Source organism: Protopterus annectens, chromosome 8.part0 (genome assembly GCF_019279795.1).
Source record: "Protopterus annectens isolate FY-2018-M chromosome 8.part0, PAN1.0, whole genome shotgun sequence".
In the NCBI taxonomy this organism is placed as follows: Eukaryota; Metazoa; Chordata; order Ceratodontiformes; family Protopteridae; genus Protopterus; species Protopterus annectens.
The window spans coordinates 1,268,826,960-1,268,843,669 of NC_056741.1; the positions used below are offsets into that span (position 1 = coordinate 1,268,826,960).

The window sequence follows — 16,710 nt, forward strand, 5'->3', positions numbered from 1 at the left end:
ACAGTTAGTTCTATAATGCATGTAAACATCAACAAATACAACAGTGAGATGTGCCTCATGTCCAGTTTGTAAAATATTGTTTCATACTTCAGACAAACTTCCCAAGCATTAAGAAAACTGACTTCTCATAACACATTATGTAGACCCGGATGGAACCAGTATTGTTTTTTGACATTTGCATTAAAATAAGATGATACCCCAGTATTGTTAAGATTTCTGCACTCTTAGCATTGTTTCAAGTTATTGTCTAACAAATTGCTGGAACCTCATTTCTGAGAGACTGCCTTACAGACTATCTGCAAATATACAGAGCTGAGTATATTTTTTTGATTATAGAGTTTGTTAATTGTTGCTTATCTATGTTGAAACTGTTGTCTCACTGTTCTGAGAGACTGATCTGCAAATATACAGAGCTGAGTATATTTTTTGGTTTTAAAGTTTGTACTGTTAGTTGTTGCATAGATCTCTGTTGAAACTGCCCCCCCCCCATTTTCTGCCGTATCTTCAGTTGGTATTACTGTTTTTTACAGCTTGTGTGTTATCTAACTCAAGGATCACTTAATTTGGCCTGCTAGGAACAGCCTGCATTTAAATTGCTGGAACCTGTGTTCGGAGAGACTGCCTTACAGACTATCTGCAAATATACAGGGCTGAGTATAATTTTTTTGATTATAGAGTTTGTTAATTGTTGCTTAGATCTCTGTTGAAACTGTTGTCTCACTTTTCTGAGAGACTGATCTGCAAATATACATAGCTGAGTATATTTTTTTGGTTTTTAAAGTTTGTACTGTTAGTTGTTGCTTTATTCTACCCCCCTCCCTATTTTTGGTTTGCAGTTTAAATTTGGTGGCTTTTGCAGTTGCCTGCCCCACTGTAGATTTGATCTGGGACACTCCCCCAGTCCCATCTCTTTACCACATTCTACCTAATAAACTATTTCTGCACTTGCTTTTAGTCCTTTTTAATTTAATTGCATTTTTAAACTGTGTTTGGTCTAATATTGCTACATACTCAAGTGTGCTAGCTTGCACTAAATGTGAATTGTTTTTACTTCTGTTTTTGCTACTTTTCTGTAAAAAAAAAAAAAAAAAAAAAAAAAACTGTAAGCCTGTTTCCTACCTTTCCTGTAACTAGTGTTCCAGATACAGATTTGCTGTATCCAGGACTGTATGTAAGCTTCTGAGCCCCCCCCCCCCAAGCCTTTCTGTGTTGGAGGAAAGCCTTCTAGCCTATCAGTGGGAGTGGTAAGTACTAGGTAACCTGTCTACCACATAAGGAGTGGCTCTGGCCCAGAAATTGTAGTTATTGGCCATTTGGGCAATCTTCCATCTCTCTCAACTTTCTGAATTGAAAGCTTGCATTTGCACTTGTTTCTGTCCTGTAACTCGTCTAGTGCAGATACAGATTCTCAGTTTTAGCACTTAAATTTGCTTATTCATGCTCAGCACTTGTTCAGAACTTGTAAGCACTAAATAAGCTACTAATTAATATAGCACTCAATCTTCCTCATTACCTAAAGGAAAACAATTTTTGTACTTGCTTTTCTCACTGGCTTAGAGAAAAACAGCTCTTGTACTCACTTTCCTCACTTATCTAGAGGAAAACAGTTTTTTTATTCAGGCATATCCAAGGGTCAGCTCCCAGTGTTCTCTCCTGTCTATCTGATGAATCTGGGCATCTTGAGGCAATGTAGAAATTGCCTCATGTACACAGACAACCCTCTCCTCCTACCACCAAACACTACGACCTGTGAGGGATGCACTTATCTAGCCAAACTGGAGGAAAAGCTCTCTCCAACCAAGAATGAACTTGACAGTCATGAGGAGAAGGTAAACATTTGCACCATACCACATTCATCACATAGTCTCACTAAATCTACACCACCAAAATCCACACATAGTAACACAAAAATATTTGCAGAGGCTCTCAATAATAATCTGCCTAAGCAAAAGAGACCTCCAAAGCAAGAAAGCATGCAACCTCCATCCCCCAACACAACCCAAATGACACATAGCCCACAGACTCAGTGTGCCACTCAACCACAGCCAATAAGGCAAAAACAACGTACCCAAGACACTAGTCATAGGTGACTCTATAGTCAGACACACTGATGTCCCACTCACCAGGCTAAACAAGGAGAAGGTTACTGTCAGCTGCCTGTCAGGTGCCAGGATCCGCCACATAACCCACGCACTCAGGTCACTCCACTACAAGTACAAATATGACTCTGTCATTGTCCATGTTGGTGTGAATGACCTGAGACGTACCTCCCTGGACTACATGAAAAGATACATGGAAGAGCTTTCTGATCTTGTAGCCCAGGCAGGTATGACCTTAGCCCTGAGTAGCATTCTGCCATTGCCCAGAATGATACCGCAGTACAAGGACAAAATGATTGACTTCAACAATTGGCTAAGCTTCTGGAGTCATTCTAAGGGGATCCAGTATCTGTCTGCTTGGGATGACATGGTCGACAGACCATGATGCTTTGCCAGAGATGGCCTACACCTGTCACCCCTGGGATTCCGGATACTGGCTAAGGCTCTTGCTGCCCCTATAGTGCTTTTTTAGGCAGGGTTCAAATAACAAATTCACCACCATAACAGGAACAGGGAAGCAAAAATTGAGGGTAATGCTACTCAATGCTAGAAGTCTAAATCTCAAAATGCACTCACTCGAGGCACTCCTTAAAATGGAGAACATCGATATCTGTGCAGTGACTGATACCTGGTTCAAGGCTCCAGAGAACACCCCTGCACTACCAGGCTATAACTCATACCACATTTTTTGGCCATGTAACCTGGACTGAAATACCAAAGGCGGAGGTCTGTCCATATTCATTAAGGATATCCACACCTCCAGGCTAGTTGCTCAGCATAATGCATCCGGGGTTATCCAAGTGCAACTAACTCTGGGCAAAACTGCAATCCAAATTGTAGCTTGCTACAGATCCCCCACCATGCCCCAGGATTCCCACTTCTCTTTTCTTGATGTACTGGAAAATATTAGGGTTCAACCAAACACCCTAATAATGGGTGACTTCAACTACCCCACCATTAACTGGAAAACTACTTGTGTACCAACTCCTTAGCTCAATGCTTTCTGGAATTCATAAACTCCAATGCCCTAGATCAACTTATCCACACCCCCACCAGGGGCAACAATATCTTAGACCTAGTCATTACCAACATGAGTGACCGGTGTTCCACACCTGAAGTCAACTCCTTGTTGGTCCGATCCGACCATAAGCTAATCACCCTTGATATCCACATCCCGCCCCCACCCCCCATTAAGGAAACCACAGTAAAACATTTCTTCAAAGCCCACTTCATGCTTCTTAAGACAGAAGTGGTGAACTTCATGACACCCATGCGGATGGACAATACAGTTACAACTGCTGAATCCTACACAAATGTACTCTATAAGCACTTAAACGAGTGCATGGATCGTGCTATCCCAAACAGAACCAAGACGCTATCCTCCAAAAAAAGGAAGCCAATCTGGTGGTCCCCTGCCATAAACAAACTGCACAACAGAAGAAAGAAACTGTTGCAAAAGAGAGTAAAATCCCATGAGTGGAGGAGCTCCCTGGTCAGCCTCAGTAAGAAGCTGAGATCCCTTATAAGATCCTCCAAAGCTAGCTACGAAAACAAAATCACCACTAATTCCAAGGACAACCACAAAGCATTCTATAGCTATGTCAAGAATCTCGATGGCAATGCCCAGATCTGCTCTGTGCTACAGCACAAAGGCATGAAAATTACAGAACCAACTGATATTGCCAACATCCTGGCAGATAGGTTCAGTGCTAACTTTACCCCCCTCACCCCCTAAAGGGCCCATATCTATACAGGAAGAATGCAAAGTCCCTGTAATCACAACTACTTAGGTAAAAGCTGCACTTTCTAAAGCCAAAAACACAGCATCCATGGGACCGGACAGCATCCCAGGCTGCATTTTACATGAACTTCAGAACGAACTGGTTCCCCACTTAAGCACCATGTTTAATAATAGCCTCGCATCAGGCTTTGTTCCCACTGAATGGCGCACAGCAACAGTTATACCACTCCACAAAGGGGGAGCCACCACTGATCCCGGGAACTATCGATCTATTAGCCTGATGAGCCTGGTCTGCAAGGCCATGGAACATATCATCATGGAACTCATGAACAAAGACATTGGTAACCTCCAAACTCTGGATCCCACCCAGTTTGGGTTTGTGAAAGGCAGATCATGCCTCCTGAACCTGATCAACTTCTTTGAGGCAGTCACAAAAGCCGTAGATGAGGGTAAGGTGGTTCACACAGCCTATCTTGAACTCGCCAAGGCTTTAGACACCATCCCCCATTCTGGAATTATAGCTAAACTCACTAAACTAGGTATAAATCCCTATGTCACAAGATGGGTTGCCAACTGGCTCACTGACAGAACCCACACTGTAAAAGTTGCAAACTCCAAATCTGACCTCAAAGCTGTGACAAGTGGAGTACCACAGGGTTCCGTCCTGGGACCTCTCCTGTTTGGTATCTACTTCTCTGAAGTACAGGCTAACACAGAAGGCCTCTGGCTAATGAAGTTTGCAGATGACTGCAAACTAGGAGCCATAATCAAGTCCCCAAATGATGTGGACATCCTACAGAAGGGCCTCATTGAGACAGATGCCTGGTGTCAGAGCCATGGCCTCAAGCTCAATGCCAAAAAGTGCAGTGTCATCCCCTTTGGTAAAAACTCTGTACTCATGAACTACCACATAGGCAGCAATCTACTTAACACCAAATGCGTGATAAGAGACCTTGGGACCCAGGTTGACAGTAGTCTCTCCTTTGATAGTCACATCGCCACAGTAGTCAGGAAGTCCTTCTACGTGGCACACCACATCATAAAAGGGTTCTCATCCAGGAAAAAAGAGGTAATTGTTCCCCTCTACTCGACACTCATTAGACACATTATAGAGTACAATGCCTCTTTTGGAATGCACCTCACAAGACATCTGCAGTAGCTAGAAAGGCCACAGAAGTACCTCACAAAAAGGATTACTGGCCTTTAACAAATGCCCTACACTGACCACCTCAAAAAAACTCCAGCTTTACTCTGTAACATATCGCCTACTCCAAGGTGATCTCTGCCTAACATATAAAGCTATGTCAAACCCAGAGCTGTTGGACATGCTACACCTAAAGAAATCCCAATCCCTCCGAGCTACATGCTCTAGGGACCTAAACCTTGTCACCACAATAAACAGGACATGCTGGAGGGATAGATTCCTGTCCCAGAGACTTCCCATACTCTGGAACAGGCTACCCATCTATGTCAAGCAAAGTTCTTCATTAGCACTCTTCAAGAAAAATCTTGATGAGTGGATGGGAAATAAGAAATACACCCCGGGGATCACTTCTGTGTCTCTGCTCGATAGTGGCACAGGAAAATAGCTTTCTTGGGTGGCGTAAGCCAGGGAACCTTGTTGGCTAGGCTTACGTAGGCCCTTGGGTCGATAGCCTAGTACCTACCTATGAACCTATGAACGTTATTGATTTATGCTGGTGTGCCTGCAGTTAGGTAAGCAAAGCATATCTTAAGGTCCACTATTTTATATAGATATATATACATGAATAATGTAATATTTAATATTTAACACACACACACACACCATGTAGTAGAGCTAGACTGAATACACACTATAAATAGAAATACTTTCAATAGATTGTGTAAATATTACTTCTGTGTTTGAGACCACAGTTTTAGCTGAAGCTATAAGAATAAATATGCTTATAATTAGCAGGGAACTGTTGTGTACAGAGCCTATTACAAGCATTTAGAGTTGTAATGACATACTAATGTAATTTTCAGTTTAATTCCACAGTGCCCATGGCTAGAGGTTGCTAGACTAAAGACATGTATTTTTTCAATCAATCGTTAAAAGTATGAGTGTCCTAGCATTTGTGTTTTTAATCTGTAAGCTAACCAGTCCTTTGTATACAGAACAACCTGCATTTCATCTGATCTCTCTTTACTACATTTCAGTGCATGTAGTTGACATAAGAGGAAAACAAGAATAGTGTGTACTGAGAGAGGGCACATTATGTACTGACTGATGGCACACTGTGTACTGACTGAGGGCACATTATGTACTGACTGATGGCACACTGTGTACTGACTGAGGGTTCATTGTGTACTGACTGATGGCACACAGTCTACTGACTGAGGGTTCATTGTGTACTGACTGATGGCACACTGTACTGACTGAGGGCTCATTGTGTACTGACTGATGGCACATTGTTTTCTTTCAAGAATAGGTGGACAATCCCTGTTGTACAACAGGACTATAGTTAGAGTGTGAGCTGCCAATGTCCTGTATGCATGTTTGCTGTTATAAAGAAAAGGTTAACTACCTTTACCAATTATCTCATATTTACAAAACAATTATCCATTTAAGAATGACCAGTAAAAAAATGCAAAACATGCTATTAGGCAGCTTTGTAATATACTTTGTTAATTTTTCCAGGAAAAAAAAAAGAGCAAAAAACAAAAACTTCCAGTGCTTTACTTTTTTTTTTTTTTGACAGTGTGAACATTTTTGATACAGTAATGCAATTTCTTACGTTTTACATACCATTTGCTTATTATTTAGAGCTACATAACATATTCCCTGTACGTAACTACAACACAATGCTAATACCTTTGTGGTTATACACTAACAATATAACCTACAAAACATTTTACAAATCCATAACTCAGAACATCTAATTTATAATCATATTAAGGCACTTGAGGGTGTTTGTTGCTTATATGATAATCAAGTGCCTGTGATGTAGGGCAGTCAACTTTTGGCCTAATAGCTTAAACTGCATCTTGTTATGTAGTTATCAGACAACAACCAATATCCTGTCATGACTTAATGCTTAGTTATAATTTCATAACTCAGATTTGTTTTAAGCAGTTCCCCCTTTGATCTGAAGAAAATAATTCAGAACTTTCACCTGCAGACTTCAGAATGTGCAGCTAATATTTCTCACATCATGAGTAATACTTTACAGGGACTGTGTGTGATGTTGTCCGTGACCCTGACTGTAGCATGATTCAAAAAGCCCCAAAATATATCAGACTACTGTCACACCATGAACTCCTGTAGCCAAGATAATGGATGTGTTCTGCAACTAAGGAACTCTGGCACATTTAGCCATAACTGCCTCTGCCTACTTATGCTTTTACATTAACACTGATAAGCACAGAATATCACTACTTCCCTCCATCTAGCTTAACTATCCTTTCTTTGAGCTATTACACTGTCTCAGTTAACAAAGACAACAAATATAAATAAATGTAACTCTACTGGCTGTATGTTTTCATCAAATTTGCTTGAATCCAACAATCAGTATTACACAGCTATTGATGCTGGGGTTTATCTGGGCCTAAATTTTGGTTTCTGTCCAAAGAACCTTTAGCGTGTGATGACTTGCATGTGTGGACTTAACAGCTGTCTGCAATGCACACAGTGTCATGGGTATATCTAATGCACATAGTGCCACAGGTTAAGTTAATGCACATAGCACCATGGGTATAGCTAGTGCACATAGCACCAGTAGTATAACTAGCACCAGTGGTATAACTAGTACACAAAGGGCCATGCGTATAGCTAGTGCACACAGCACAACAGGTATAGCTAGTCCACATAGTGCCACTGGTATAACTAGTACACAAAGTGCCATGGGTATAGCTAGTGCATAGAGCACCACAGGTATAGCTAGTCCACACAGTGCCACTGGTATAACTAGTACACATATGGGTGTAGCTAGTGCACAAAGCGCCATGGGCATAGATAATAAACATAATTTCATGGGTTTTGCAAGTACACATAATGCCATAGGTATAGATATAAGTATGCACACAGGACTATTTTGCCAGCATTGTATAGCAGTAAGGTTTTCCCTGACCTCTGCAGTCAGAGCTAGGAGTAATTCACAAACTTTAGACTCAATGACCATGACTGTAGAACATATCTATTAGCATATATTTAAATGGTATGTGTCTCTGGTGGAAGGTGAGTATTTGTGTTTTGAGCTGTTATTGAGGATGTCTGTGGTTCCATAAGTGAGTCACTGTGCTGCATGTTGCTTATGGGGTATTTTATATGGTTACAAATTCCGTAACATTCTATAGGCTGCTGTTTCCCAGCCACATAATGCTGAGTAGCACAGCAGCTTGTGACCAGATCAGGACTGCTTCTGTTTATTTTGGCATTGTCATTGCACACCTGTAGTCCCATATTATTAGGAAGTAATGGAGGCTGGTACAGTACTGCTTCAGACTCATCAGCTGCAGTTATGGAATCCCTCCCTCAGCTGAACAAGTATTACATACCCAGTCATGTATAGGTACCCTGCTATATACTGAATTGTACACTATAGATCTTTTTGAAGTGAATAGGGCTCTGGTATGTGTTTCTCCTACATACCTGCCCTATGCGGTTGAAAACCTTGTTTATGAATCCCACACAATTTCCATCTTGCTTCTAACTTAAAGAGATAAACAGAAGTGTGACAAAAGTCTTAGAAACTGTTATTAAGCATTTTTTTTATTTCTCTACAATGTGCTCTGCTCATTTATTGAGTACTGATTTGCTTCTAATTAACTGCTTCAAACTGACTTCTGCTTCTTACAAAAATGTAACTACTGTATGGTCAAAGTATTGCAACATTTTAAAATGTAATGTTTTCTAACGTGCTATAAATTTTAATTACTGCATTGCTTCACTGTTGCTCTTGTTTGAGCCCATGTCATGCTTGAAAATGGTCTCTGAACTAGATATTTTGTAATAAAATAAATATACTATTATAGAAGCATTAGAATGTTCAGACGGCTAAAGCACTAAATGAATGATTCCTATTGGATATAGTCAAACAAGGTGTTATTCACCTTTTATAACCATCAAACCTGGTCATGCATATGCCTAAATACAAACTTTAGAAAGTGTAATAACATTGCACAATTTCTCCTGCATTCCAGTCATTGTTTATGTTAATTCTTAATGCTATTCATCACTGTGGAACTATATATACATTTTAGAACCACTGCCCCTTCTGCAGTTTGTATACATTTTATAACCATTACCCTTTCTGCAGTTTGTATACATTTTATAACCATTGCCCCTACTGCAGTTTGTATACATTTTATAACCATTGTCCCTTCTGCAGTTTGTATACATTTTATAACCATTGCCCCTTCAGCAGTTTGTATACATTTTATAACCATTGCCCCTTCTGCAGTTTGTATACATTTTATAACCATTGCCCCTTCAGCAGTTTGTATACATTTTATAACCATTGCCCCTTCAGCAGTTTGTATACATTTTATAACCATTGCCCCTTCTGCAGTTTGTATACATTTTATAACCATTGCCCCTTCTGCAGTTTGTGTGTGTCTATCACTGTCTTGGTCCCCCTCCTATTTCAAGCCATAATTTCCCACTGAGGCATCAGTTTATTCTTAGGGGAGAAGTGCTAGGTGATCTCAGGTGGGGACAAGCCAACAAGGCCACACAATACATTGAAGCACAAATAGCCTGTTTGTGCGTAAAATGCGCTTAGCAATTAAAAATAGAAAGAAAAACTCATGATGGCATGCCAAAACACTTTTTAACCATTTTGTTAATTCAGCAATAGAACCCACTAAGAAAAAGTGCTTGTTATTAGAGGTGATACAAAAGATGGCTGCATATGCAGGTGGAGACAGAATCAAACACAGGCCTACAACAATGATCTATGATATGCAGTCAGACACTTTGCTGATGTTCTAAAGAACAAGTCAGTCACAACTCTATATGTATTAGGCAAAGGCAAAAAACATGCTCAGGGAGTCATGTCTATGTACCATCTATGTTGCTGCATATTTTAGCTCGCTAACCCCTCCCAATATTTCAGAATTCTCTTTCAGTGATAATTTTGCTTACATTGTCATTTGATGGGTCATCTTCCATCCCTGCTTGAATACCATATGCCAGGAAACATAGGATTGCTCCGATCCATAGCAAGATTGAGAAACCACCAAACAGCTGCCTACAGAACTTCACCCATTCTGGGGTCGTGGGAGGTGGGGTTAAGGCATTGGGGCCATCCCGTGCGAGGACTTCTTGTGCCTTACTGAGAGCCAAACCCTGAGAAGAAAATGGAAAACAAATGAATATTTTAGCATTCTGTTAAATATGCAAGAAAAAGATTAGATAAGCCACCTTTTCTTTTGGTTGTGGTGTCTGCATATATGGAGCTTAAACAACCAGAGAATGAATAAAGTTCTTCCATCTAGTTTTGAATCCAAGTGACCAAGAATATAAATTCACTTGCTCTATGAATGACTGTAGCAAAGTAACACCTATCTGTAGTCCACCAGACTCTGCAATAAAAAAATAACTAGGTGACCCTGGAGAACACAGGTCTTGATGCGTGTATATATGTGTCTACTAGTAACTTAAGTAGATAATAATTTCACTTAGCCTTGTGTTTTACATTTTCACGAAATATATATCTATGTATCCACTGTGCACTTTTGAAGGCTTAAAAAGCTTAATCCATGTAAAACAAATCAGAGGTTAGAGACAGATACAGAGCTAAGCTTTTTGTTGAAAAGGGTCTGGTAGGACAAATACTAGTTTTACAGTGATGTCCTGCAAAACAAGATACTGATTTTTAAACGCTGTTGCTAGTACAGTGTACAAGACCTGAAAGTTTATATCTATACTTTAGAAATGTCTTCATATCTACCCATCCATCCACAACTTGTGTTTCCCATATTTGCACATGGGGTCAGGGTGTCACTGGGGTCGGGGTGTCACTTCAACAGTAACAATCATCTAAACCTAATGTTTAAAATTTTAGGTGCTATTCATCTGACAATGCTCAGCAAGTAAACAGTCATGCAGAACACATCCAAGATGCTAGAGGAACAAGACACACTTCAGGAAATACAAGCTAGCAGCAGCAATGGTAAAGATGGAGGTAGAATACAGATTTGCTTTCTCAAATGACAAGTCCATTTTTTGCCCTGCATTCACCATGCAGACTTATTGCAACGAAAACCTCTTGATTCAGTAGCACATTTACATTTTCGTGGACAGATGTACTTGGACAATGTGAGATGGGCATCCCTCAAATGCCTGATAGGCAACCAGTGAGTTCTAGAGAGTTTGGAAACAAGGGATTCACTCTTCATATTGTAAGCTATACACTAGAAGCAGAGCTTACACAGGCTGAATAATTTGCATAACTATAAAGTAAACACATCATGGATGGAATTCATAAACATACAGTGCATTGGGAAATCCTGCTCAGTGGCTGTACAAAGGATACAGGCATTCAAAGACAACGTGTAACGCACTGTCTGCTTATCACTGTGATGCACCCTGAAGCAGACTGTACAATATGAGCGCTGTACACCTACACAGCACTTGCCCGCAAATCTCAGCCCACAGTCCTACATCACATCTGTACTTTCTGTATATTTGTATTGACAAAATTATGAATGTGAAACACATTTATTAAATTCACCAGCGATTTTTTTGCTGAAAAGTTGTGTTAAAATGAGTCCTATATAAAGCAATAAATAAATTAACATGCAGAGAGATAGATACATAAATAAGTAAACCCTTTTGATGGCCCATACTACCATTACTCTAGTATCATTTAAGTACTTTTGCATTTCATTCTTGATTTAACATTTCAGTTCATGGTTTTCCTTTCCAGTAGGTAGAAATGTTCTCATTAAGGGATACTTGAATTAGAGCGCATGATATCAATTAATGTCTAGTAATGACCAAAATCCAGTTATACAATAATACAATATAAAGTAATATGATAATCATAGAAATCCAGCTATACACCTAACACAATATAAAGTAATTTATAGTTATGGCAGGGATCCAGTAACATCATATGAAGTAATATGTGGTGATAAAAGAAATCTTAGTGTACAATAACATGATATAAAGTAATATGTAGTAATGACATAAATCTTTGTATATTGTAATATAATATAGTTATATATAGTAATGACAGAAATCCAGGTAGATAATAACATGATGTGAAGTAAAATGTGGTGATAACAAAAATCCAGGTATCAAGTAACATGATGTACAGCAATATGTAGTAATGTCAAACATCCAGGTATCCAGTAACATGATGTACAGTAATATGTAGTAATGACAGAAATCCAGGTATCCAGTAACATGATGTACAGTAATATGTAGTAATGACATAAATCCAGGTGCACTGTAACATAATGTAAAGTAATATGTAGTAATGACAGAAATCCAGGTATCGAGTAATATGACGTACAGTAATATGTAGTAATGACATAAATCCTGGTACAGTGCAACATAATGTAAAGTAATATGTAGTAATGACAGAAATCCAGGTATCCAGTAACATGATGTACAGTAATATTTAGTAATGACAGAAATCCAGGTATCCAGTCACATGATGCATAGTAATATGTAGCAATGACAGGAATCCAGGTATCCAGTAACATGATGTACAGTAATATGTCGTAATGACAGAAATCTAGGTACAATGCAACATAATGTAAAGTAATATGTATTAATGACAGAAATCCAGGTATCCAGTAACATAATATAAAGCAAAATGTAGCAATGACAGAAATCCAGGTATTCAGTAACATGATGTACAGTAATATGTAGTAATGACAGAAATCCAGGTACACAGTAACACGATGTAAAGTAATATGTAGTCATAACAGAAATCCAGGTATCCAGTAACATGATGTAAAGCAAAATGTAGTAATGACAGAAATCCAGGTATTCAGTAATATGATGTAAAGTAAAATGTAGTAATGACAGAAATCCAGGTACACAGTAACATGATGTACAGTAATATGTAGTAATGACAGAAATCCAGGTATCCAGTAACATGAAGTAAAGTAATCTGTAGTAATGACAGAAATCCAGATACACAGTAACATGATGTACAGTAATATGTAGTAATGGCAGAAATCCAGGTATGCAGTAACATGATATAAAGTAATATGTAGTAATGACAGAAATCCAAGTATCCAGCAACATGATGTAAAGTAATATGTAGTAATGACAGAAATCCATATGCACTGCAACATGATGCAAAGTAATATGTAGTAATGACAGAAATCCAGGTATACAGTAACATGATATGAAGTAATATGTAGTCATGACAGACATCCAGGTATACAGTAACATCACATAAAGTAATATGTATTAACAGCAGAAATCCATGTATGTAGTAATATGATATAGTTATATATAGTAATGACAGAAATCCAGGTATATAGTAAAGGGTGCAGTCTATCACAATATTTTTCCTTCTTTTCTGCCAGTGAGATCTAGTAACTATATATTAAAAACTACAGTATCATATACCTTTGTAATAAGATGTCAGATATTCAAAAATAGATCATTTAAAATATTACAAATCACCTAATGCATATGATATAAAGCATTCCTTCAGGTAAAATGGTTCTGTCGTACCCATAGCATGTCTTGTTGATTGCTGTATCATGTTCCATAATGCAGTGTTTAGACCACAACATCCACACTTGCCTACTTTCTTTTCAAAGACTTCTTTGGTTGACATCTCTAAAATGCATGGTTCTCATGTATGAAGCATAGTATTAGTAAAGTACAGTTGTGTACACTTACCATAAATGTAGATGTTCGAGTGTATTCACTGTTGCAGTCATTACATTTGGGTAATCCTGCTGGCAGGTTGCCCTCAGTTGGCCTGAATTCCAAAGTCCTGGGTCCTGCATCAGCTGTTGTCGCCCCTTCCCTGACATCAGGTCGGCAGGGGTATAAAAGATGTGGCCGACGCCATTTTCTTTAGTTTTTCTTGCCCCAGATGTCAGGTGCCCCCAAAAGGGTAGCCAAAATGTATATACATATAAATACATGCACCAATATAAACTTTACCTTCATCTACAAGCAAATACACCACATAGGTTGTACATATCAGAGAAGGAAAGATAGGTTCTATCAGAAGAAAGGGGGATGGCAGGTGGGTAACCTGGACTGCAACAATGAATACACTCAAACATCTACATTTATGGTAAGTGTACACAACTGTACTATGTTCTTCATGTTTCACTGTTGCAGTCATTACATTTGGGTAGAGTCCCAAGGCTATGGATGGGAGGCTGGAGCTAAACAGCATTAGGAGCGGCTATGAGGCCCTGCAGAACTGCAGTGGCAAAGCCTGCCCTGGATTTAGAGTAGAGTGGCAGATGATAGCGCTTTGTAAAGGTGTGCACTGAACTCCAAGTAGCCACCTCTAAAATGTCCTTGGTTGGAACTCCCCTGAGAAAGGCTGCTGAAGTAGCTGCAGCTCTGGTGGAATGTGGTCTAATGCCTTTAGGCACTGGCTTGCCATGGTGTAAGTAGCAGAAAATAATGCAGTGGCCTATCCACTTTGAAATAATCTGCTTTGAGATAGCCTTTCCATGTGATCCTGCAGCATATGCCACTAGCAATTGTTCTGTCTTTCTGAAAACTTTGGTTCTGTCCAAGTAGAATCTAAGCTGTCTGTGTACATCCAAAGAATGCAGAATTCTCTCCCCCTTGTTCTGTGGATTTGGATAAAAAGTTGGCAGATGAATAGTTTGGTTAAGAGCCACACTGAACATCACCTTAGGCATAAATGTTGGGTTTGTCCTCAGAGAGACCCTGTCTGGATAAAAAATGTTAAGTTCCACAGCCATGAGTGCCTGAAGCTCTGAAACTCATCTTTCAGAAGTTATTGCTAGGAGCAGAGCTGTTTTCCGAGATAAAAACTTTATATCATCAGTAGCAGCTGGCTCAAAAGGAGGTAGGGAGAGTTTTTCCAAGACATAGTTGAGGTCCCGTGCAGGCATTGGTGATCTCCTTGGAGGCCTTACATTTTTGGCTCCTCTGAGGTACTGTTTTAATAAGGGATGAGAAAAGATCGGTGGCTCTGTATTGTAATGAGCCGAAATGGCAGAGGCATAAATTTTAATAGATGAAAAAGATAGACCTTTGTCCAGCATCTCAGTTAAGTATTGCAAAATCTGAGGAATATTTGGCACAGCTGTATTAGTTCCTTGTGCCTGGTTCCAAGCACAGAATCTCTTCCATTTTCCAGCATAAGATTTTCTAGTACTAGGCCTTCTGGCCTCCAAAATGACATCCATCACAGCTTTACTGAGAGGTGTGTTTTGTATGACTACATTATCCGCCATGCTGCCAGGTTTAAACCCCTGAGTTGGCTGTGCAGGATCTGATTGTTTTGCTGGGACAGTAGATGAGGTATTTGAGGTAAGGTCCAAGCCGGGCATTGAGACAAGTTCTTTAGGATTGGAAACCAGTACTGGCAGGGCCAGTCTGGGGCAATCAGTATCATTTTTGGCTTCTCCTGTCTGACCTTTAGGAGTACCTTGGGAAGGAGAGGCAGTGGGGGAAAGGCATATACTGATAGATCTTTCCAGCTGAAAAATAGGGCGTCCACTTTCCATGCTTGTCTGTGATAAGTCCTTGTGCAGAATATTTTTAGTTGGTAGTTGTGAGGGGAAGCGAATAGATCTATGTCCGGGCATTCCCACTTCTTTGTTATCATGCTGAAGACTTGTGGATCCAGTTGCCACTCGTGGGGCTCCATGAGGTTTCTGCTTAGTTCACTGCCAGACTATTTTTCCTTCCTGGCAGGAATTGTGCCTGCAGATGTACTTGGTAAGTTAATGCTGTGTCCCACAAAGTCATGGTTAGTCTGCAAAGGGGGTAAGAATGTGTGCCCCCCCTGCTTGTTTATGTACCACATGACCGTGGTGTTGTCTGTCTTTATCAGTAGTTGTCCTGGATGAAGCAGGTCCTTGAAGGCTGTCAGGGCATTCTGAACAGCTAGCATCTCTTTTTGACTGATATATAGATACATTTGGGTTGTGGACCATGTGCCCTGAATGCATCTTCCTGCCATGTGGGCCCCCCACCCATAATCTGATGCATCTGTTATTAGTGTCTCCCTGGCTGGGGGTAATGTGAATGGCTGTCCTTTGTTTTGGTGACAAGCCTTTGCCCACCATCGAAACTCCTGTTGCAGGCAGGGAATGAGAGTAATCATTGTTTCCAGGCTGTGGCAATGTTGAGTCCAAACACTTTTTAGGTACCACTGAGGTTTCCTCATATGCAGTCTTGCACATGGAATTAGTAGGATTCAGGATGCCATGAAGCCCAAAGCCTGCAGAAGTTTTCTTGCAGATAACTGGGCCTTTGTTGCCAACATTTTGAAATAGGTAATCAGTTGCCTTTGTTTGTCTGGTGTGAGATAGGCCATCTGGGCAGTTGTATTTAAGCTTGCACCCAGGAATATTATCTCTTGAGAGGGTACTGGTTTTGATTTCTTTTCATTGACTGTGTAACCTAGGCATGTTAGAAGTATTTTCACAAACACCAGATGCTGTAGAAGAATGTCCTTGTTCTCTGCTTGAATTAGGCAGTCATCCAAGTAAGGATATATTTGTATTCCTCTTTGTCTGCAAAATGCAATTACTGGTGCCAGGCACTTTGCAAAGACCCTGGGCGCAGTAGATAAGCCAAAGGGCAGTGCAAAGAATTGGTAATGCATTGAGCCAGCCTTGAATCTGAGGTATCGTCTGCATAATTGTCTGATTGGGACATGCAGGTATGCCTCTTTTAGGTCTAGAGTTACCAGCCAAGCGTTCTTGCCC

The 16,710-nt window shown here is 40.0% G+C and overlaps 1 protein-coding gene across 2 annotated transcripts in view; it reads right to left on the reverse strand.

The window, feature by feature from the left end:
- ATP1A3 (ATPase Na+/K+ transporting subunit alpha 3) overlaps positions 1-16,710 on the reverse strand; it is a 769,164-nt gene that overhangs the window by 265,956 nt on the left and 486,498 nt on the right. For both annotated transcript variants that reach the window (XM_044080787.1, XM_044080788.1), the window contains exon 4: positions 9,947-10,150. In XM_044080787.1, coding sequence (XP_043936722.1) covers positions 9,947-10,150 — 204 coding nt within the window. The remainder of the gene's footprint in view (positions 1-9,946; positions 10,151-16,710) is intronic.